This window comes from Triticum urartu, chromosome 6 (genome assembly GCF_003073215.2).
Source record: "Triticum urartu cultivar G1812 chromosome 6, Tu2.1, whole genome shotgun sequence".
Taxonomy (NCBI): domain Eukaryota; kingdom Viridiplantae; phylum Streptophyta; class Magnoliopsida; order Poales; family Poaceae; genus Triticum; species Triticum urartu.
Window position 1 is genome coordinate 388995306 of NC_053027.1, and position 22967 is coordinate 389018272.

The window sequence follows — 22967 nt, forward strand, 5'->3', positions numbered from 1 at the left end:
TTATCAATATCTTTAATTTTGTGCCACTCATCTTAACCAAGCTCCTCGATAAGCATTACTTGTGTAGGTGTGAAATTGACAAGATCCGGCACCAATTCTAGTACTCCCATAATACCATATTGATTGATCATTGATCCATCAAGAGTATTGATTGTATTGCTTAAGCCTCGTGGGCATATATATAGGAGTACATAACCCTCTTGGAGTACAAGATAAAACATAACAAATCATAGTCTATCCTTCCAAACGTACACGTTTAACTTTTCCAAATATATATTTCTTTTTAAAAAACAAAATCATGTTTTTGAATATGTGTTAAACAGTTTTCAAATACATGTTGAAAACATTTTTTTCAATGACACAAAACATTTTCTAAACTATGCGAACAATTTTTACGCTTTTTTAAAATGTCACAAACGTATATTTGAAATGCGTGAACGTGTTTTAAAGCATAACATATAATTTTTGAATTGTATGATTTAAAATAAATTACACCAACATTTTTTACATTGTATAACATTTTTCAGAAATGTCATGTACTACATTTTTTATTGAAATGCATAAACATTTTTTCAAAGTCACAAACACGACATTTTTCTGATGCCGTGTACTGGACCCTAACGTCGTCACCGGCCCATCTACGTCGAGAGATTGCGCAGTGCTTGTTGACTTGGGTGCCTGGTCCGCACTCCGCTAGCGGATCGATCCGACCACGAATTGATTCCCCTCCCTGGTCGCCTATCCGCTCGACGGATCACGCCGGCTGGCCGCCCGGCCGCGCTCCGCCGCAAGACCCTGCCGGTGGGCAGGTTGACTCCGATGAGCCCTCCTCCGCCGTCGCGTCGGACTCCCACTTACATCCTCCTCCTCCTCCTGCTCTTCTTCTCGCTAACCGCGTCGGCTGGTACGAGCAATCGCGCGCGCGCGCGTTCTCGTGATCCCATACGCTTATTCTTCTTTCCTTTGGTGTATTATATGTTGCTGTTATCGATGATATACGTGAGCTTTTTAGTTATGTCGCTGAGTGATTCTTGAATCTTGATGGGTTTTAGTGGATCCTTGATGTGTTCTGCGCTTAGTCGCTGGAATTGTCGTGTAGGTTGTTAGTCTCTCCGGATTTATAGGTTTAATTAAGTTTGCAGGTTAAATCTTTATATTGCTGGAAGGTGATTCATAAATGACCGTGATCTATGTGCATTTTAGGGCCCAATTCCCATCCATGACAAGCGATTGTATGAATTATCAGTTCGTACAGCAAAGGATAGGAAGATGTCATATAAGTTTATATTTTATGGTTAGAAGCATCGTTGTCCTATCCTATGCTTTACTAACGTCGGTTCTTGGCATTTCTGCCGATCACAAGACAGATGAACAAAGTACTTTCTGTGAAATCAATAGCTTTGAGTTTCTTCCTTGTATATGAGCCTTGTGGTTTTACATTGAATGGGTGCTTCTTGGTAAGATAGAGTAGGAGGTTCGTGTTATCTTGGTTGAATGAGGAAATGGGCATGAACCGTTGTGATTTGCACCATGGGCAAACATTGCAAAATTATCTGATGTGCAACTAATGTTGTTTAATTTCTTGCTCCACAGCACAACCAAAAGGGGTATGTGTTTCACCTGGTGGACGGTTCCCTGCTTTCTCATCTGAAGGCAAGCCTCCTGGAAAAGCAGCAAAGGGGCGCAGAGACCTAGCACTATGTAGGATATTCCGCCAGAACACATGTTGTGACGTGACTCAGACATTTCCTGCCCTGCTTTCAGTGCGAAAGCTCTCGTCAACTGGTGAAGGTAGTGGAGAATGCCTTCATTTGTGGGAGTTGCTCGAGTGCTCAGTTTGTGATCCACGAGTTGGTGTCAGGCCTGGACCTCCTGTTATATGTGCATCATTCTGTGACATGGTTTTCGAAGCTTGCTCGGAGGCATACTTCTCCATTGATATGAAAACACAGGTAAACACCCATTGCTGGTGTTTTGTGAGCGTGAGTTATGTCTCGACTGAAACTATCTGGATGTCAAAGCATTACTGTTGTGCAAGTACACGTGCAGTTACCAGATTGAGCTTGATATTTTTCGTAGTCAGATCATAGCTTAGGCAATCATGTCTAATCTATGTCCATTCAGTACATTCTCCCTCCGTTCTATGGAACGGAGGGAGTAGCTATTAATACCGCAGAAATTAGTTTTTCTTGTGTTTGTCGAAATCTGTTGTAGCTAACAAATCTTTTTGTCGGTATGATTTCACAGTTTGATTACTGATATGCTCTCTTACGGTTATCCCAGGCCTTATCTCCTTGTGGTTTAGGTGACATCCTTTGTGGCAAAGCACATAAGTGGGTTTCTAACGGCACAGAGCTATGTCGCCTTGCTGGTTTCTCTGTGCAAGTTTCTGATGCCGGTCTTAGTGAAGTTGACGAAACCTTCTGCTATGGCGGGAAAGCAAGTTTGGATTCCATATCCCATACATGGACGTCTTCAAAAGATCGTCCAGTATTACATGGTATGGCCTCTTGGCATCTTGAAGATTTTCAGATATGGGCAAAAGAAATGCCTGTCGGTGAAAGAATTTCGTGGGCAGTCGGAGGAATGGTTCTTACAGCAGGCCTTATTTTTATCAGGTATTTTGATATTTCCTTCTCTCTCTAAATATTCTAGATTTTTTGGCCAGAAATATATTTTGAAGCGTTTTTTAATATAGCATACCTCTATAAGTGATATGTGGAGTGAAAATTAGATTTATTTGTGCAGTCTTGCATTTTCCTGTCATGGATTGCTAGATTGGTGCTGGGGTTAAACCGGTTCCTGGTTGACATACCACCTTCTCTATGAACCTAAACTTTTCTTCATCTGTGATGTGCAGCAAAAGAGAGGGCTACAGCCGTCGTCGTAAGCAAGCTTCTGTCGCTCAAACTGTAAGAAAAAAATGGAATCGGGAGCTAACCTGCAGCAACTGAAGCGATGCTAGGAAGACATAGGCACCTGTAGCATTACTAATAGATGATTTCTTGGATTTGTATTTTGCCGCTCTGTGGTTATATTCTGATCAACTATGAAAGATTGGTTGTTAGACTGTGTCCTCCCTATCCTGGTGCTTTGGTACAACCACCTTTTCTCAATGTTGTGTGAAAGAAAAGCTGAAGAGGTCTTTGAATTGTTGTCGAGATTCTTTCTTAATGCAGTTTTTTACTTTGGCTCGAGTATCTGTATATACTGTCAGAGTATTCGGAAATGAATTCCGCAGAGGTTATTCCTCAAGCGTCTTTACTGACGCTTAACTATTTTGTGCAAAGTCTGTCCATCTATTATAAGCATAATGTTGACCGTACATTATATAGTCAGTTATTTGTTCCAAATGGACCCTAAATAATTTTTAAGAAACATGATACCTAGTACCAGAGTTGTACACCATGAAGAGTTGCTCATGCAGTGTGTATGTGTTCATCAATGAGACAATGACACAATGACAATGCGCAAGGTTTTTTCTCATTAAAGAACTAATCCTTCAACAAACACAAAATGGTACTCCCTCCGGCCACAAATATAAGATGTTTTGGATATTTCAAGATGAACTACATGCAAACTAAAATGAGCGAACAAAGACACAAAAACATATCTTTCCCTATCTCCAACCATAAATTGACACATCCATCCGTAATCATGATTCCGTAAAGTTTGTTCGTTGGTGTAGCAACTCTAATAAAAAGAACACACTTCATTATTTTCCTCCATACGCCAAACCAACTAGCACGTAAATAATTTTCACAATTTAATAAAAATTATCATGTAGAAATAAAACATGTACAACCCCAAGAACATAAGCGGCGCAGCAAAGCACGCACTGCCCTTCTAGTTATTGGTTATTTTACGATGCCAAACAAAAAAATGTTGCAGCCATTTGACAAATGAAAAACAACTGTGGAAATTCCTGTTTCCTAGCAACTAATGAAATGAACAGACTGTCGCAACTCACATCTTTATACAAAGAGTAAAGAATATAGCTTTGTGGTGTGTTCCCACGCAAGATATACTACTCCCTCCGTTCACAAATATAAGATATTCTAACCTTTTTTGAACCAGACGTATATAGAGTGGCCCAACGGTGAGAACAGGGAGGTGATTGATGGGAGAGTGTTTGGTATGACCAATCTGTAGTGAATCGTACATGAGTGTATCATTTTCTTTTTTTTATTGTGATGTTTGGGTGGTTTTTTTTGACCATGTGATTGGAGGGTGTCTTTTAACTAATACAAATACATAAATACATGAGAGTTTACCTTCGTTGTTGGCCGCGTGTGTTATATTGATGCTAAACATGTCATAGGCAGTACTTTCTTTTTGTCAACAAAGGCACACACCACCCAGACACTTATCAAGGGACCCATTTATCGAGAGATCCCACCACGAAGCCCAGGTCAACAACCCAATTAATCTAAATTGAAGACTCAGTTGAATGAGGAGACTTTAAAATTTGGGAGCTTAATAAAGTTAATAAAGTTAGAGAATTCATTGCCACAACCAAGGATTGACCAAGTCAAAATCAAGGCATTAGAACTGTATACCCCAATCGAACGGGAGAGCTCCAAAATTACGGAGCATAGTGTATTAAAAATGAATGAGAGAAATCCTTGTGAAATTGTTGACCTGGTTAAAATCGGGTGACCCAATCCCAATTAGAGACCTCAATTGAATGTGGACTATTTAAAACTAAGGAGCATAGTGTTATAGAGTATATATGGCTGTGTGCGTATGCAGAGGCCAAGGGTCATTCCCTCTTTCTGAAATAGAAAAACCTTCGTGAAGCCATGTATCTGCTCTATCCATCAGCCCTTGACAAGCTATTAAAAAAACTCATATGCGCAACCGTTTTTACCAGTAATCACCGCAAGAACATGCCCCATCACTGAAATGATGGAACCTGTTGATGTCTCTGATGATAATCTCCCTTGAAACGATCTTTGAAACGATCTTGAATGCGACGTGGCAATCTCTGCATATGCGCAGGTTTTTCTTGACCCTAATGGGCGCTCCAGGTGGGGTGCTGATCAACGCAAATGCGACGGCCAGCCTCTCACTGTGATGAGAAAGAAGCAACTCCTTTTCGCTCTTGTCTACATCATGGAGATCAACCTCTAGATTCGGAACATAACCAGCTTTGCTCATCAGATCTCCCAGTTCTTCTAGCTTTGCGTATATGTCCCTTGCCCTTGGGTGGCTCTTGTCACCCACAATGAAAGTATGCACCCTGTCCTTTAATTCAACCCAGCTCATGGCAGGCTCCTTCTTGACCTTACTCTCTTTCATCAATTTTCTCACCTTAGCCACCTCGTCCCACATGCCTGCAGATGCATACGTGTTTGCGAGCAACACATGTGTGCCCGACTTCTCTGGCTCCAGGATGAAGAGCTTTTCAGCTGCCAGCTTTCCCAGTTCTGGATCTCGGTGTACTCTTGAGGCTGCAAGTAGTGCCCCCCAAACTGCGGCACTGGCTTGAAACGGCATGCTGTTGACAAGCTCCATTGCATCATCTAGTTTACCGGCACGCCCAAGAAGATCAATCATGCACGAGTAGTGCTCCTCCGTCCTGTCAATTCCAAACATCTCCTTCATTGAACTGAAGTACCGCTTGGCCTCATCAACAAGCCCTGCATGGTTACAAGCACAGAGAACACTAGTCAGAGTGATGTGGTTTGGAGCAATGCGCTCATCAACCATCCTGCGGAACACATCTAATGCTCTCTTCCCATGCCCATGTTGTGCTAGCCCTCCGATCATTGCAGACCATGAGACAACTCCCTTCTCTGGTAGTCCAGAGAAGGCCAGATCTGCATCCTCTATGCTCCCGCACTTTGCGTATGTGTACACAAGGGCATTCCCTGCAAACACATCTGTCATGAATTTCCTCTTGATCAGGTGAGCATGCACTTGCTTCCCTTGCTCATATGCTGACAAGCTAGCACAAGCATTCAGGAGGCTACTTAGCACAAAGGGATCTGGCTCGAGACCCTTCCTTAGCATCTCCATGAACAACTTTATTGCATCCTCACCATGGTCACACTGTGAGAGTGCTGTGATCATTGATGTAAAAGCTATGATGTTATCAGAACTGTGTTCTTCAAACACTCTATTTGCATAATGGAGGCAATTGCACTTCCAATATGAATCAATAAGACCATTGACGACATGAGAATCAGAAAGGAACCCTATCTTCTCTGCAACAGCATGAACCTGCGTTATGTCACTGATTGCCTCCAAGCTTGCTGTTGACTTGAGAACAGCAGCCAGGGTCGTCCTATTGATGTCAAAACCTTCCTTCCTCATCCTGCAAAAGAGAGACAGTGCCTCGCCATGGCATCCTCCATGAGAGCAACCTGAGATCAGTGCATTCCACAAAACCAAATCCTTTCGAGGGATCCAGTCGAACACCTTCCTCGCATCATCCAAAAGATCATACTTTGCATACATATCCACAAGACCAACACCGATATAGTCATCTGAATCCGCACAGGATTTGATCATGAACCCGTGAATTTGCCGGCCCAGAGTGAATGCACCAGCACCAGGGCAGGCCTTCAGGATGCTGGACAACGTGAACACGTTAGGCACCAGACCTGAAGACTTCATCTGCAGCAACAGCTCCAGTGCATGCTGATCATGTCCATGAAGCACGCACCCAGAAATGAAAGCATTCCACGAGACGACATCCGTCTTGGGTACCTTTCCGAAAACAGCTGCTGCCATATGAATGTCCCCCAGCTTCGAATACATGTCAACCAACGCATTGGCAGTGAAGACGTCCTTGTCATACCCCGTCCTTACCACCATGGCGTGCACCTTCCTGCCGGCTTCCAGATCCCTAGAGCCAGTGCAGGCATTCACGACACAGGAGAACCCAAACTCGTTCGGCCGTACCCCGCCCCACACCATCTCGCCAAACAGCTCGACGGCATCGCTGCATCGGTCATTCTTGACGAAAGCCGACATCAGGCCGTTCCAAGACACGGCGTTCCGGTCGCGGGCGGCCTCGTCGAACACCCTCCTCGCCTCGTCCACAAAGCCAAACCCACCGTACATGGCGACGAGCGCGTTGGCGACGAAGATGTCCCCGCTGAGCCCCGTGGAGACCGCGACCGCATGCACCTGCACGCCGAGCCCGGCGTCCGGCGCGCACTTGAGCACGATGGGGAGCGCGAACTCGTTGCAGCGGACGCCTCGCGCGCGCATGGCCCGGAACGCCGCGAGCGCGTCCCGGGGCAGCCCATTGTTGGAGTAGGCGGTGACGAGCGAGGACCAGGAGACGTGGCACGGGTCCGGGGTTTCGTCGAACACCCTGCGGGCGCTGCCGGGGAGGCGGCACTTGGAGTAGAAGGAGAGGAGGTGGTTGCGGAAGGCGCCGAGGAGGCCGGACTTGAGGAGGTGGGCGTGGATGTGGGCTCCCAGGAGCAGAGACTGCGAGGCGGCGTAGCGGGCGAGGAGCGGGCTGATGCTCTCCGGGCTTCTCATCGGAAGGGCATTCTGTTCTAACAAACAGAAACAGGGGCGCCGCCGCAACGGGAAGGTCGAGGCACGGAGGGGGAACTGTTGGTCTGTTTGGGTCCTCCGGACTGAAAAGTTGACCCAATAAGATGATCCCAATGGACAAAGCATTTGCTTGTTGTCAGCTTGCTGTCAGTCCCGACCTTAACTGAGTCTAAATCTAAGCCACAAATAGGTCTACGACGAACAAAAATGGACGCTCATGTCGCCTGCTCGTGCCCTCACGTGTCTAGCCTGGTCCCACGTATCAGCAACCTGCACTAGCAGTTCGGCCTCTGCCTCCACAACCGACGTGACGAGGCGGCCGGTGCAGGCCGCCGCCGCACTCACCGGCAAGGGCCGTCGCCTCTTGTTTTGATCTTGGCGGGGAGCAGCAACAAGATCTCCGGCGGCAGCCTAGAGGAGCTCGGCAGCGGCGCACCTCCTTTCTGCTGGTGCGGGCGGCCCGAAGGAGCTCGGCAGCGGCGCATCTCCTTTCTGTTGCTACTTCACTAGAGCAGGGCAGCCCGAAGGAGCTCGGCGGCGGCGCACCTTCTTTCTGTTGCCACTTCACTGGTGCAGGGCAGCCGGGAGGAGCTTGGCGGCGGCGCACCTCCTTTCTGCTGCGGAGCGCTGTGGGACCTATTTGATATAACTCTTTTTTTGCGGCGTGTTTGTTGGGATCCGATGAACTTTGAGTTTATGATCAGATCTATATCCATGAATATTATTTGGGTCTTCTTTGATCTCTTATATGCATGATTATTTATAGCCTCATATTTTTTCTTTGAATCTTTGGTTTAGTTAGGCCGGTTAGATTGATTTTTCTTGCCATTGGAATAGATGCTGTGTGATGGGTTTGACCGTGCGGTGTTCTTTCCCAGTGACAGAAGGGGCAGCAAGACACACATATATCGTTGCTATTAAGGATAACAAGATGGGGGCTATTTCTACATAAATAGATCTCGTCTATATCATTTCATCGTTCTTATTACATTACTCCGTTTCTGTATGAACTTATTACACTAGATGCATACTGGATAACGGTCGATGTGTGTAGTATAGTAGTAGATGCATGCAGGAGTCGGTCTACGAATCTTGGACGTGATGCCTATATATTGATCATTGCCTTGGATATCGTCATGACTATTCGATTTTCTATCAATTGCCCAACAGTAATTTGTTTACCCACCGTGTGCTATTTTTGAGAGAAGCCACTAATGAAATCTACGGCCCCGGGGTCTATTATTTATCATATTTGCCTTGAGATATATTTTTATTTGCTTTTGTTTTCAGATCTGTTATTCCAAAAACCCAAAAATACCTTGCTGCACTTTTTTGTTACCGAGTTTATTTCACCTCTATTCGAGATCTATTTATCCAATCTATCATAAATTTATTCCGTCATCTTGACAATTTCCAACACCGTTACCCGTAAAAGGGATTGACAACCCCTCATAAGCGTCGGGTTGCAAGTATTTGTTTTTTGTGTGCAGGTACCGTTTATATAGTGTTGCTTGGTTCTCCTACTGAATTTATAACCTTGGTTTCATAACTGAGGGAAATAACTGCTGTAGCTGTACTGGATCACCCCTTTCTCTTTGGGGAAATACCGACGTAGTTCAAGCGACATCAAAAGGAATTTCTGGCGCCGTTGCCGGGGAGACATCGTCAACATCTATCAGGTTCCTAATCACAAATTTCATCTCCTTACAATTTACATTATTTACCATTTGCCTCTCATTTTCATCTCCCCCACTTTATAAAAATTTGTCATTTTATTTGTTGGGAATCGTTGCATGGAAAACAAAAAAATTCTATGCACACGCAATGATCTATCCATGGAGATGCATAGCAACGGGGGGGAGCGTGTGTCTACGTACCCTCGTAGACCGTAAGTGGAAGCGTTTCACAACGCGATTGATGTAGTCGAACTTCTTCGCGCTTCAACCGATCAAGTACCGAACGCACGGCACATCCGCGTTCTACACACGTTCAGCTCGATGATGTCCCTCGCCTTCTTGATCCAGCAAGACGTCGAGGTAGTAGATGAGTTTCGTCAGCACGACGGCGTGGTGACGGTGAAGGTGATGGTGAAGTGATCTTAACAGGGCTTCGCCTAAGCACTACGAAAAATATGACCGAGTGTATAAACTATGAAGGGAGGCGTCGCACACGGCTAGGCAATTGTCTGTTGTGTGCTAGGCGCCCCCTCCTCATATATATAGGTGGGAGGGAGAGGGGAGAGGCCAAGGGGCGCCCCAAGTAGGTCCAAATTCTACTTGGGCTCCTGCCCTTGGCCGCCCCCTGCCATGTTTGTCAAAGGGGGAGGAAAGAGGGGGAGAGGGAAGGAAGTGGGAATCCTAATCCACACTTACCTTTCCCTTCTTCCTTTCCTTCTCCTCCTTAGGCCGGCCTATATGGGGGTCCACCAGCCCCTTGTGGTTGGTGTGTTTCCCCTCTTGGCCCATAAGGCCCATATCTTTTGCCAGGGGTGTCCGGAACCCCTTCTGGTGACCTGATAAGTATCTGGTACCCCCGAAACACTTTCGGTGTCCGAATACCATCGTCCTATATATCAATATTTACCTCTCGACCATTTTGAGACTCCTCGTCATGTCCGTGATCTCATCCGGGACTCCAAACAACATTCGGTCACCAAATCACATAACTCATATAATATTATATCGTCATCGAACGTTAAGCATGCGGACCCTACGGGTTCGAGAACTATGTAGACATGCCCGAGACACCTCTCTAGTCAATAACCAATAGTGGAACCTGGATGCCCATATTGGCTCCTACATATTCTACGAAGATCTTTATCGGTCGAACCGTTATGACAACATACATAATTCCCTTTGTCTATCGGTATGTTACTTGCCCGAGATTCGATCGTCGGTATCTTCATACCTAGTTTAATCTCATTATGTCAAGTCTCTTTACTCATTCTGTAATACATCACCTCATGACTAACTCCTTAGTCGTTTGCTTGCAAGCTTATGATGTGTATTACCGAGAGGGCCCAGATATACCCCTCCGATACTCGGAGTGACAAATCCTAATCTCGATCTATGCCGACCCAACAAACACCTTCGGATATACCTGTAGAGCATCTTTATAATCAGCCAGTTATGGTGTGATGTTTGATAGCACATAAGGCATTCCTCCGGTATTCAGGAGTTGCATAGTCTCATAGTCGAAGGAATATGTATTTGACATGAAGAAAGCAATAGCAATAAAACTGAACGATCATTATGCTAAGCTAACGGATGGGTCTTGTACATCACATCATTCTCATAATGATGTGATCCCGTTATCAAATGACAACTCATGTCAATGGTTAGAAAACCTTAACCATCTTTGATCAACGAGCTAGTCTAGTAGAGGCTCACTAGGGACATGGCGTTTGTTTATGTATTCACACATGTATTAAGGTTTCCGATCAATACAATTCTAGCATGAATAATAAATCTTTATCATGAATAAGGAAATATAAAATAACAACTTTATTATTGCCTCTAGGGCATATTTCCTTCAGTCTCCCACTTGCACTAGAGTCAATAATCTAGTTCGCATCACCATGTGATTTAACACCCATAGTTCACATCGCCAAGTGACCAACACCCGCAGAGTTTACTAGAGTCAATAATCTAGTTCACATCACCATGTGATTAACACCTGAAAGTGCGTTATATCGACTAGAGGGGGGTGAATAGGCGATTTTTATGAAATTCTTCACTGAGGAATTTGCCGGTGAGGAAATTCCTTAGCGAAGAACTACTAGCAGCGGAATAAGTACTCAAAAGTAGACATAGCAGAATACAAGCATAGTAATCATGATGAAATGAAGACAGGCATAGAGTACAGGAAGCGTAAGCACAAGATAACACAGGATGAAGACAAACAGACTGAAGAAATTGAACTGAGGAAATTGAGAAGGTCTTCAGTTAAAGTCTTCAAACACAGATATGAACAAGCACACAACTCAATTATGAGGAAATGAAAGAGTTGAGGAAATGGAACCAGTAAGCTTGGTGAAGACAATAATTTGGTAGACCAGTTCCAACTGCTGTCTCAGTTGTACGTCTGGTTGGAGCGGCTGAGTATTTAAACTCGAGGACACACAGTCCTGAACCACAGCTCAGGACACCCAGTCCTCACCGTATTCTCCTTGAACTAAGGTCACACAGACCTCGTCCAATCACTCGTGGTAAGTCTTCAGGCGACTTCCAAACCTTCACAAACTTGGTCACTCGGCGATCCACAATTCCTCTTGGATGCTCTAGACCATGACGCCTAACCGTCTGGAAGAAGCACAGTCTTCAAAGGTAACAAGCGTCGGATCCACGCAGGATCGATCTCTTAGTGATGCTCAATCACTTGGGGTTTGTAGGTGTTTGGGTTTTGGTTTGGGTTTTTCCTCACTTGATGATTTTCGCTCAAAGTCCTCAAAGGATGGGTTGCTCTCAAATGACAGGTGTCAGTTTCTCTCGGAGCAGCCAACCAGCTAGTGGTTGTAGGGGGCGGCTATTTATAGCCTAGGGAGCAGCCTGACATGATAAGACATAAATGCCCTTCAATGATATGACCGTTAGGTGGATAGATATTTTGGGACAGCTGACGCATAGCTCAGCAACAGTCGAAATTTTGAGTAGCAAAATCCTCAGGGCTATCATGTTCCTCACGGTGTAGGCAATCCGCACTGGAGAATTCCTAACTCCTCAGTCAGAACAAATTCCTCAGAGACTAGAAGAACTTCGTCTCTGTCACTGAAGAAATTGACTGAACTGTATGAGATTTCCAATGGCTTCACTCGAAGGGATTGGTAGGTGTAGGATTTTGAGTTGAGCATCACATGGAAATCTTTCCTTAGTATTTCCTCGACCCCCTTTAACAGTACGGTGTTTCCTATGACTCAAGAAAGAAAAAATGAAACTACGAAAACAAAAGTCTTCACGCTTCATGTTCCTCGAATGAATACCAAGTCTTCAAGGTCACACCAATTTGTTCACTTTCAAAGTCTTCAGAAAGTCTTCAGAAATCCAAAGTCTTCAGTCAAAGAACTTCATTTTTAGGAGTCGACTTTCTCTATAAATATCAAACTCCTCATAGACTTATAGACCTGTGTACACTCACAAACGCATTAGTCCCTTAACCTATAAGTCTTCAATACAGCAAAATCACTAAGGGGCACTAGATGCACTTACAATCTCCCCCTTTTTGGTGATTGATGACAATATAGGTTAAGTTTTCAATGGGGATAATCATATGAAGTGTAACTACTGATATTGAGGAATTTGATTGCAAGATATAGAAGAACTCCCCCTGAAGATGTGCATAGTGAGGAATTTGATTTTGAAGGAATGCACACTTGAAGAGTTGAATCATGGAGATCTCCCCCTATATCTTGTAATTCATACACGCATTTGACATATAACCGTGAAGAATTTGAAATGCATGATGAAATATGGTGACTGATGTAATTCAGCATGCCTGCAATAATATTTAACGAGGAATAAGCATGTAGAAAAACGCATCAAGAGTATCAGAGCACCATCGGGTTTAAGTTTACAACTCGATCCAATAAGAGTCTCAGAAGAACGAGAGTTGTAACTTTTAAAAAACGCCCATATAGAAAGACCCGCTTGAAGACTAACTCAAAATTCTCCCCCTTTGTCATCAAATGACCAAAAGGTTCGAATATGAGGACTAACGCCCCTGAAGAATATCAAGTTGATGAAGGAGCGCCAGCGTTGTTGGGGTCGTTTGTTGTAGTAGGGCCTGCCGCAGTGTCGTCCAAGTCTTCATTTTCATCAGTGTCGCGCGATAAAGAATATGAGCTGGCCACCAGAGAAGGAACCTTGACCTTCTTGAATTTCTTCGGTGGAGCTGTAGACCAGTCAAAATCTTCCTTGAGACCCATTTTCTTCAGATCTCCTTCACCATACAGATGTGACAGGATTGCCCAGGTGCGACCGAAGACTTGATGGAGGTAGTAATGGTTTTTCTTCACTGCATTGTGTGTAGCAGTCATGTTGTGAAGAAGTGAACCAAACTGACGCATAACCCATTTTTGATTTCGATCCACCTTCTAATGAAGACTAAGTAGAAGTTCACAGTGGCTTGAGGAGTAGACTTGGGTGCATTGGCAGAGTCATGTGTGGCAGAGTCATCATTGGTGGAATAAGAAGCAGCTTTGTGAAATTGACCATCCAATGGACGAATGCCTTCATCTATAACAGCTGGTGCCTTGCCCTTTCCATCAACTGAGGAATAAGTCTGCTTGAGGACTTCAATTGGGGGCAAGTAGCTGAGGTGATTCTGAAAATCAGCTTTGTAGTTGAGTGAAGACCTTGTCCCGAGGAATCTCATAATCCAAGGTGCATAAGGCTTCAGCTCAAACGGAGACAGTGCAACATTTGCCAGAGTCCTCGTGAAGAAATCGTGATAATTGACAGAAATGCCATGAACGATGTTCAATACCAGATTCTTCATGATGCCAACAATTTCCTCATCGGATGAGTCGTGGCCTTTGATAGGACTGACTGTCCTCGTAAGAATACGATAGACAGTTCTGGGCACGTAAAGCAATTCCTTCATGAGGAATTTGGTTCTTGGTGCTTGACCTGGCTTCAAAGGTTTCATCAACACCTGCATGTAATGATTTGTAAGCTCAGGTTCACTGTAGATGCAACGAGCTTCTTCAAGAGGAGGACTGAGTGGTAAGGCACGAAGCAATTCAGAGGCTGGTGCAGTGTAGTGAGTATTTTCAGACATCCAGTCCAGCACCCATGAATTCACATCTTCAGAATCTCCTGTGATGTGCAGCGTTGCATAGAATTGAAGAATCAGTTCTTCATTCCAATCGCAGATGTCAGAGCAAAAGTTTAACAGTCCAGCATCGTGAAGAACACTATGGACTGGTGCGAAGCACGGCAGAGATTCCATGTCCACATGAGGAATATGCTCATGATAGAAGATTTTCTCCTTGTTGAACAACACTGAGGAATAGAAATTGGCTTGACTAGCAGTCCAGAAATGCCTCTTCCTAATGCGAGAAGAGTTATATGGGTTGTAATCTTCGAAGAATACGTGCTCGCCGAAGAAATCATCAGCCTTGAACTTTTGCTTGCGTGAGAATGGATCCTTTGGCTTCGGCAGAGGAGTGTCAGTGAGTTGCATCACGACCTCAGGAATCTCAATCGCAGGTTCTTCAGGCTGAGGAATTTCTGGTTCCTCTTCAGTGGCAGTCTGCGTCTTCAGATGTTCAGTAGCAGCATTTTCTTCAGCACTAGTGGCTGGAATTTCCTCATGCACAGATGAAGTGGGTGAGTTTCTTCAGAGCCCATTTGAACAGTTGGTGCAGGCGACTGAGGTATTTGCTGCAACGGTGTGAACATTGGAGAGTTTGGATGCTGACTTTCCCAGAATTCATCACTGAGTACGGGTGTGGAGCAGCCAACGTCCACATCTTCATCTTCCATTTCTTCAACGAGCCTATTCAGCTATGAACTGAGGCATGGACGAGGAGATGACAGGTGTTGAAGGGATCGCATCCACTTCAATTTCTTCATCCAACTGCTCAGACGAAGCAGCAGAAGGAGTTTCTTCATCAGATCCGCTGGGGATCACATATTCTTCATCAAAAGGAACAAGGTCCTTTGATGGCCTGGTTGAGATGGGAACAACATCAATCAGATTAGCAAATGAACTTATCATAGGTTTCATCTTCTTCGGAGCTGAAGAATCTGAAGCAGCTGATGCTTTCCTTTTCTTCACTGCAGCACGCTCTGCAGCCTTGGTCTTCTTCACATCTAATGCAGATGGAAGGATTGGAGTCGAAGTTGGCGCAGGAGCAGTTGAGGAATTTGGTTGATTTTCTTCAGGCACAACTGATGCAGTTGCCCTGATTTCTTCAGTTTCTTCAGGCGCACCACTAGTGGATGCCCTGGCAATTTCTTCAGCGGGTGGAATGCAGTCATCAGCCCTGGAACTCATATTTTCTTCAGCAGCCTGATTTTCATCAGTGGTGCTGGCATGTTCTTCAGTCGGCTGAGCGGATGCTTCAGCCTGAGGAACTTCCTGTTGCGTTGGGGCAGCAACATTGGAAGTGAAGTTATCCGCAAGTTTCACAAAACGAACCTTGGTTCCAAGCCAATCAGCGCGATATGCGTCAAATTCATCACTAAGTTTCTTGATCTCAGTTTGAATAGTGACAAGTTCTTCAGTTGTCATAGAGACAACGTTTTTCTTCAAATAGCGCTCTTTCTTGTACTGCGCTTTCTTGATCTGCCTGGCCTTCTCAAATTTCCATTTTTCTTCTTGAATGAAGTGGGTCAGCATATGACTTTGGCCAGGAGTCAGCTTGAAGTCAGGCATGGGAGTGTTGGGGTCCTTGTGCCAAACATCAATGTATTTGAGGATCAACTTAGGATCCAAAAGTAGTGGCACATTTGTTCCCTTGGCTCTAGCGGCCCTGACTTGCCTATCTTTGATGATTTCTGCAAGTTCATCATCATCAGCTTCGTCTTCTTCAGACGACACTTGGAAAGCGACTTGCTTCTTCTGAGGACTTGGTCGAGGACCGCGTCCAGCAGTTGACTTTGTCTTCAGTAGTGAGGGGCCAGCTGAGGAACTTGGTGCAGCTGAGGAACTTGCTGAGACACCTGAGGTAATAGATATGCCTGCAGTCCTTTGGCATGAGGCAAGATGCACATGTGCTGAGGACTTTGTTGGAACAGTTGAAGACTTCGGCGGAGGAGCTGAGGAATTTTGAGGAACAGGAGCAGCATGAGAAATTGGCCGTGAGGTCTTTGAGGATTCTGTCCGTGAGGGCATTGCTGAGGAACTTGGCCTTGAGGGCATTGTTGGTGAAGCACTTGGCTTGTGCGCAGGCTTCTTTGACATAGCCTTCTTTGGCTTGACAGCAGAGGCCTCAGCAGAGGCAGCAGCAGCAGTAGAGTCTTCATTGAATTTTCTCACTGCTTCTCTGGCTTGCTTAGCCAACTTGGCTTGGTGCTTGGCCCATTCATCAGGATAGTCGTCACCGCGCTTGAGGCTGGTGGGATCAGCTATTTGGCCAGGTGCCAATGGAGCTCTTGGGCATGGAGGATTGAGTGCGAATTTCTTCATGTATTTTGGAGTTACATACCTGTACTCCCTCCATTCTCTTGCCCATCTCCTTTCTATCCTCTGTATGCGCACCTTGCACTGATTTTTGTCCTCTTTTCCAAACTTGGCCTCATCAGGGGTGCAGTAATCTTTGTATATGTCCTCAGGGATTTCAAAGGCAGTCATGACCTTAGGCTTCTTTCCTCCTTTCTGTGGCCTTTTACCATCAGCCATTTTCTTCAGTTGAGGAATTTGAACAATCGAATTCTTTGAAGAAGTATGCAACTTTTCTCCGAGGAACGCTGCAAATGAGTTAAGTTGATGAGAACCTAGTGATTCAGCAGCTGACATGTGTACCTGTGAACAGAGTATAGTTGCGAGGAATTTGGAGAGGTCATATGCGTTCTCAGAGGGTTTTTCAAAAGAACAAGTTTGAGGAATTTAACCAGATGAGTCTTGAAGAATTTCACTAAGCGTTCTTTGTCTTAGGTTCCAGAGTTGTATAGATTGAAGATCCACACAATTGAGGAATCTTGAAGAAAAATGATGCTTAGAGAAACGAATCAAGAGATGACTTGTGAGGTGTTTAGTGTGTGAAGCTATGAAGAAAAACACTTTTGAAGATTTTGTAGATAATCATTCGAATCAACGAGGGCAATAAAAGTAACTTTTAATTACCCTGGACGAAGAACACGACGAACAGTGAGGTGTGGAGATGAAGTTCGTCTGTGTAGATCTTCCACGCCCTAACTCGGTGGAGGAAGACGGCTACGGAGGCGGCGGAGTGAAGATTTTCGCAGTCGGCGCGAGTACGTCGGTAACGAGGTCGAGGCAGTGAAGCTCTTCCTCACCGGCGGCGATGAAGTAGCGGCGGCGCTAGGGTTTGAGAAGCTCGAGCTGGAGAGAGAGGTTGAGCGGAGTAAAAGAAGTGAGGAAGGGAAGGAGGGGTATTTATAGCCACGGTGAAAAACTGCTCGCCCGAAGAAATTGGACGAACATGCCCCTGACCCTTCTCATTCGCATGACATGTGTCACCCACATAGTGAGAAGTGGAGATCGTGTTAGATCGTGGGTGAGTGGATAAGTATATCGTGGGATGCGGAACGGTTTGAGCGGCAAAGCTGAAAATTTAGATAGGATAGGTTTTAAAGTTTCGTTCGCAATTTCTTCAGCTGACAAGGACACAGTGAAGATTTTGAACGAGTTTCAAATAGAACGCTGTAGGATCTAGAAGTAGATGTGTCTAGAGGGGGGGTGATTAGACACTTAGTGCTAAAGTTGCAATTTTTAGGCCTTTTTGGTTTGAGTGGAGTTTTAGGCACAATTTCAACATACACAATACATATCAAGTAAGCATGCAAAGAGTATATGAGCAGCGGAATGTAAAGCATGCAACTTGCAAGAATGTAAGGGGAAGGGTTTGGAGAATTCAAACGCAATTGGAGACACGGATGTTTTTCCCGTGGTTCGGATAGGTGGTGCTATCCTACATCCACGTTGATGGAGACTTCAACCCACGAAGGGTAACGGTTGTGCGTGTCCACGGAGGGCTCCACCCACGAAGGGTAATGGTTGCGCGAGTCCACGGAGGGCTCCACCCACGAAGGGTCCACGAAGAAGCAACCACCCACGAAGGGTCCACGAAGAAGCAACCTTGTCTATCCCACCATGGCCATCGCCCACGAAGGACTTGCCTCACTAGCGGTAGATCTTCATGAAGTAGGCGATCTCCTTGCCCTTACAAACTCCTTGGTTCAACTCCACAATCTTGTCGGAGGCTCCCAAGTAACACCTAGCCAATCTAGGAGACACCACTCTCCAAGAAGTAACAAATGGTGTGTTGATGATGAACTCCTTGCTCTTGTGCTTCAAATGATAGTCTCCCCAACACTCAACTCTCTCTCATAGGATTTGGATTTTGTGGAAAGAAGATTTGAGTGGAAAGCAACTTGGGGAAGGCTAGAGATCAAGATTCATATGGTAGGAATGGAATATCTTGGTCTCAACACATGAGTAGGTGGTTCTCTCTCAGAACATATGAGTTGGAATTGTGTATGTGTTCTGATGGCTCTCTCCACGAATGAAGAGGAGGTGGAGGGGTATTATATAGCCTCCACACAAAATCCAACCGTTACACACAGTTTTCAATCTCGGTGGGACCGAATCAACAAACTCGGTCGGACCGAAAATGGTAAACCTAGTGACCGTTAGAGATTTGGTGGGACTGCATGCAACTCGCGTAGGACCGATATGGTTAGGGTTTGGGCAATGTAATCTCGGTGAGACCGTTACACAAACTCGGTGAGACCGAGTTTGGTAATAAGCTAACCAGAGAGTTGGTCAGGCAAACTCGGTGGGACCGATTTGCTCTTTCGGTGAGACCGAAAAGTTACAAAGGAAACAAGAGTTTACATTGCAATCTCGGTGGGACCGATTGCTCTTCGGTGGACCGAGAATAGTGCAATGGGTAACAGAGAGTTTGCAATCCCATCTCGGTGAGACCGAGATCCCTATCAGTGGAACAGATTGCTAGGGTTTGGCAGTGGCTATGACAAGTGAAACTCGGTGGCGCCGGATAGAGAAAGAATCGGTAGGACCGAGTTTGGCTTAGGGTTTAGGTCATATGTGGATATGGGAAAGTAGTTGAGGGTTTTGGAGCATATCACTAAGCACATGAAGCAAGAGGCTCATTAAGCAACACCTCATCCCTCCTTGATAGTATTGGCTTTTCCTATGGACTCAATGTGATCTTGGATCACTAAAATGTAAAATGAAGAGTCTTGAGCTTGAAGCTTTAGCCAATCCTTTGTCCTTAGCATCTTGAAGGAGTTCCCACAACCTTTAGTCCATGCCACTGCATTGTTGAACTTATCTGAAACATGCTAGATAGAAATGTTAGTCCAACAAGAGATATGTTGTCATCAATTATCAAAACCACCTAGGGAGCACTTGTGCTTTCAATCTCCCCCTTTTTGGTAATTGATGGCAACATACATCAAAGCTTTAGATAAGGATATAAAGAACAGCAAGTAAAGCTTTGGAAGGACATGCAACAAGCATAGGCTCCCCCTACATGTATGCACTCATGTAAATATGAAATATAGACGCATGTGAGAGCATAACCATGACAGAGTAGGCAATGTGTTACATGTATCTTGGCCATATGCATCAGAGTAAAAGATTATCAAGGAAAATACCTTCATGCTCATGAGTCCTTGCAAACAGTATGTACATAAGCAAGAACTCCTCATACTCATGATTTTGATGCATATACTTACCTTGTGGTCTTGTGTTGGCTTAGGATGGAATGAACCTGCACAAACAAAGTCAGATAACACAGGTGCATCCACTAGCCAGAGCAAACAAAAGAAACCACAAGAATACCAAGACTGGGATGACATGTAGAGAGTGAGTACAAGGTACCACATTGGATTCAACATGTCCCCAAGAATAAAGATATGCAATGAATTTGACTGATTTCTTTCCCTTAGGTGTCTTGCTCCCCCTGAATCTTACATGGGATATTGGGAGAAGATAGGGAACAGAAAATCAGAGCTGAAAGATACAAATGGATAGAACTTAATGCAAATACATGTCTTTCCCCCAAAAAGGCATGTGACATCTCTCCTCTTGAACATCAAGCATCTGGGATCCTTGAGTATCCTCTCCCCCTGGAAGTCTCTTTCTCCCCCTTAATACTTTCTCTCTTGTAGGTTTGGTCCTTGAGACTTTTTCTCTCCCTTGATGTGATCTCTCTCTCCTACAAGCTTTGATGTGATCTCTCTCTCCCCCTTTGACATCAATTTCCAAGAAGGGCTTTCTGGAATCCGTTGTATAGGTTTGGTCCTTGAGACTCAGCACAAAGCAATGGATAAAACTGTGATGATTGTAGAGGACAAGATTCATTGAGTAGAGCTAGATCAGAAGAAATATAGAACAAGTGGCAAACTGTTTTTCCTGTTGCGAAGTCGGTGGCACCGAGTGGTATGTTTCGGTGGCACCGAAAAGATTCGGTTGGACCGAAAATTACAAGTCGGTGAAACCGAGTTTACACAGAGAAAAACATTTGTCACCTCAGCTCACTAGACATGTAGGATCTCACAAAGATTTGCAATGAATTACCGAAGGATTTGCAAGGAATTGAATGCAGAAAATGCAGAACAAAAACAAAGAGAAAAGAGAAGAAACTGAAAGATCTAGATGAAGTTTTTTTTGAAAAAGAGAAAGAAAATAAACATGCATGAGACAAATGCAATAACACAGAAAAGAACACAAGAGAACTTCATCTAGAGTTGGGCGGTGACATAGTCACCTATGTTAGAGTATATTGACTTAGGAGTCAAGTGAGAACACTTGATCATAGGTCATACTCATCGTTTAAGCTCAAAATGGGGTTATCATTTTTCGTTTAAGCATCTTGATGTATTCACATCTTGTTGAGTTGCTTTGACTCATGTCTTGGAGTAAAGCTTCTCTAAGATGGAATAACATACCTTGGGTGGTGGTGTGGTTCTTGCTCATGTAGTTGAACTTGTGTGGGTGCTCAAGGTTGATGTAGCTCATCAAGAGTTGGGAGCACCACTTGGAGTTTGAGTTCATCTACCTACATGGGTTAGTTCTTGCAAGGAAGAGCACTTGTGTATCCAAAAATGACAATCATGAAGCTCAACATAGAATTTGTCAAAGGATATGTTTGAATGGTTTTGTGCTTCCTTGTCTTCAACCACCATTGTGTAGAGTCTTGGTGATGTAGAGATTGCTCAAGATGTGAGTGAGTCACAATCTCATGGGATTAGATTCAACCAAGCACCTACATGGGTTAGACAACATGCAAGGTACAAATATATCCAAGACATAAGATAGTCATCATAAGAGATATATCATGGATTAGTCATAAGCTCATGTCTTGCATGTATCCAATGGAGTTTCTACTCCAAGTTCGAAGCATCAATGATGTTCAATTCACCTCTCAACCTGTAAAATACTTTCTCATCAAGAGGTTTAGTAAATATATCCGCTAATTGCTTATCGGTGCGAACGTGCTTAAGATTAATGTCACCCTTAGCAACATGATCTCGAATGAAATGATGACGAACTTCAATATGCTTAGTTCGAGAATGTTGTACAGGATTATGACCAATTTTGATAGCACTTTCATTGTCACAAAGTAGTGGAACATGTTTCACATAAATCCCATAATCTTTAAGAGTTTGAGTCATCCAAAGTAATTGAGCACAACATGAACCAGCGGCAATGTATTTCGCTTCAGCGGTGGATAAGGATACCGAGTTTTGTTTCTTGGAAGATCAAGACACAAGAGATGTACCAAGAAATTGACAAGTACCCGAAGTGGACTTTCTATCAACCTTATCTCCGGCATAATCCGAGTCGGAATAGCCAACAAGATCAAAAGAAGACCTCTTAGGATACCAAATGCCAAAATTTGGTGTATGGACTAAATATCTGACTATCCTTTTCACAGCCTTAAGATGACATTCTTTAGGAGCAGCTTGATATCGTGCACACATGCACACACTTAGCATAATATCGGGACGTGAAGCACATAGGTATAACAATGAACCAATCATAGAGCGATAAACCTTTTGATCAACCGGTTCACCATCTTTGGTCAAATCATTATGTCCACTAGTAGGCATGGGTGTAGACATACCTTTGCATTCTTGCATATTGAACTTCTTGAATAAGTCCTTGGTGTACTTCGTTTGAGAGACAAATGTACCTTCCTTAGTTTGCTTGATTTGCAAACCGAGAAAGAATTTGAGTTCACTCATCATAGACATCTCAAACTTCTCTGACATTAGCTTTCCAAACTTTTCACTAAAGAGAGGGTTAGTTGAACCAAATATGATATCATCGACATAAATTTGGCATACAAATAGTTCTCCATTAACCCTTTTAGTAAAAAGAGTAGAATCAATTTTACCAATTTCAAAACCACTTGTAATAAGGAACTTGGTCAAGCATTTATACCATGCTCTAGGAGCTTGTTTAAGACCATAAAGAGCTTTGTGAAGTTTGTAAACATGATTTGGTTTCTTAGGATTGATAAAGCCGGGAGGTTGTTTGACATAAACTTCCTCCTCTATTTCACCATTTAGAAAAGCACTTTTAATGTCCATTTGGTACAAGGTGATATTATGGTGATTAGCATAGGCAAGTAAGATGCGAATGGACTCAAGTCTAGCAACGGGAGCATATGTCTCACCATAGTCCATACCTTCGACTTGTGTGTACCCTTGGGCGACGACACGTGCTTTGTTGTGAACCACTTGTCCATCTTCATCTTGCTTGTTGCGAAACACCCATTTGGTACCAATGAT

General features: G+C 44.2%; 1 protein-coding gene and 1 pseudogene across 1 annotated transcript; one reads left to right on the plus strand and one right to left on the minus strand.

Moving 5' to 3' along the window:
* Positions 1-661: 661 nt before the first annotated feature.
* LOC125513672 lies at positions 662-3197 on the plus strand (annotated as a pseudogene).
* Positions 3198-4625: 1428 nt separating this feature from the next.
* On the minus strand, positions 4626-7609 carry LOC125513674 (pentatricopeptide repeat-containing protein At4g14850-like). The gene has a single exon (XM_048678841.1). It carries the CDS (start codon positions 7498-7500, stop codon positions 4867-4869), a length of 2634 nt encoding a protein of 877 aa, XP_048534798.1. The 5' UTR covers positions 7501-7609; the 3' UTR covers positions 4626-4866.
* Positions 7610-22967: the final 15358 nt, after the last annotated feature.

Bases quoted from the DNA above. Each gene is read 5' to 3' on its own strand.
- LOC125513674 (XM_048678841.1), bottom strand. From the start codon at position 7,500: ATGAGAAGCCCGGAGAGCATCAGCCCGCTCCTCGCCCGCTACGCCGCC.